Source organism: Penaeus monodon, chromosome 22 (genome assembly GCF_015228065.2).
Source record: "Penaeus monodon isolate SGIC_2016 chromosome 22, NSTDA_Pmon_1, whole genome shotgun sequence".
Lineage (NCBI taxonomy): Eukaryota > Metazoa > Arthropoda > Malacostraca > Decapoda > Penaeidae > Penaeus > Penaeus monodon.
Genome location: NC_051407.1, coordinates 9,231,854 through 9,233,360, shown reverse-complemented (window position 1 = coordinate 9,233,360; position 1,507 = coordinate 9,231,854). Strand labels below are relative to the sequence as shown.

General features: G+C 36.0%; 1 protein-coding gene across 1 annotated transcript in view; it reads left to right on the top strand.

The window, feature by feature from the left end:
• The window catches only part of LOC119586919 (CAP-Gly domain-containing linker protein 1-like), a gene marked incomplete in the record, with an annotated part of 175,677 nt that overhangs the window by 173,433 nt on the left and 737 nt on the right, over nucleotides 1-1,507 (top strand). The window contains 3 exon segments of the mRNA XM_037935650.1: nucleotides 304-569; nucleotides 716-878; nucleotides 1,230-1,411. Of these exon segments, the coding sequence (XP_037791578.1) occupies nucleotides 304-569; nucleotides 716-878; nucleotides 1,230-1,411 (611 nt within the window).

Below are 1,507 nucleotides of genomic sequence, written 5' to 3'. Positions count from 1 at the left end.
AAGAGGTCAATTTTGGACTTCAATCTTCCTGGCAAATGTATGGGTTTAAGGGGAGGGGGCTGATCACTTAACCTGGTAAAGTTGTTTACTTGATGTGCTTTTGTTGAGTAATTACAATTTTATCATTAGGAAGTAATTTTAGGTACAATGTGAAAATTGAAAACTTGTATGTATTCTAGGTTCTGGAAGCTGTAGGACAGAATATAGCTCTCTTACCCTTTAGTAGCTCAGCTGGCAAATATGCTTCATACAGGGGACTGTGGAAGAGAAATAAAATAATTTTTGATGACTTTCTTACCCTAGCCATGAAGCGCGTGTTGGAGAGCTGGAAACTGAGAAGTTTAATGTGATCGAAGAGGTTGTAGTACTACAGGAACAACTAACGACGGCCAAGTCCAGCATAGAAGAAAGAGACCAGAGGATGAAGGAAATGGAAGAGGAAGTCAGCAACGTGTCAAACCTACGTGCTAAAGTTGATCTTTTGGAGAAAGAAAAGAGGAGTTTGGAGAACAAGATAGTAGATCTCAGGGTCCAAGTGGCATCAACAGAAATCACAAATAATGATTCTGGTAGGTTATTGATTTCTGTTTGAAGAATTGTTCAGAGTATGCAGTCCAGCATAATTATTCAAGTACAGAATATCAGGGAGCAGATAATTCCAACTCCAGTTTTCAGCCACTGAGTTTATATTTTAAATTCTTCTGTTTACTTGCAGACAACTTTGTTAAGGAATTGAAAGATGAAAAAGATCAGCTGGAAGGACAGGTAAACTTCCTCAATACTGTTATTGTTGACATGCAACGAAAGAATGATGAACTCAAGACACGCATAGAGATCTTTGAACTTGGAAATGTTTCTGATGACACTAAAGCTAATATGTAAGTATTTTTTGCCCTTTGGTGCTATTGTTGCCTTTTATTTTTTTTTTTGGCTTCCTGGCAATTTAAATTTGCATCATGTTCTGATGCAGTTTTATAAGCAAGAATTATGAAGTACAAAATATATGTATTCTTAACAGATTTAATGCTCTTTCTATATTAGGTATGTTGAAACTAGGTATGAAAGTCATAAAGGTTCAGTTTATCACTACATAAAAACAGAGATGACTTGAAAGACTAAGTAAAATGCATGTGATTCAGTATTGCCATTTATTACAAGAAATTATTCATAATTGTTAATTCTGTTAATTTTTTTGTGTATTTGTTTTTAATATATATATTTTTTTTCAGGAATGGAATGAGTCCAAAAGGACGTTATGTGGTAGCTCCGAGATTATATTGTGACATCTGTGACTGCTTCGACGCCCACGACACAGAGGACTGCCCGAAACAGGCCTCATCAGACTCTCCTCCTCCGTCACAACACCATGGGGAAAGAGGCTCAACGAGACCATACTGTGATACTTGTGAAGGTAAGATGATACCATTTTTGATTTCTGTTGTGATGTTGAACAACACAACAGACATGTTAATATTGATTTGAATTACTTCTGTAATTCTGTACTTGA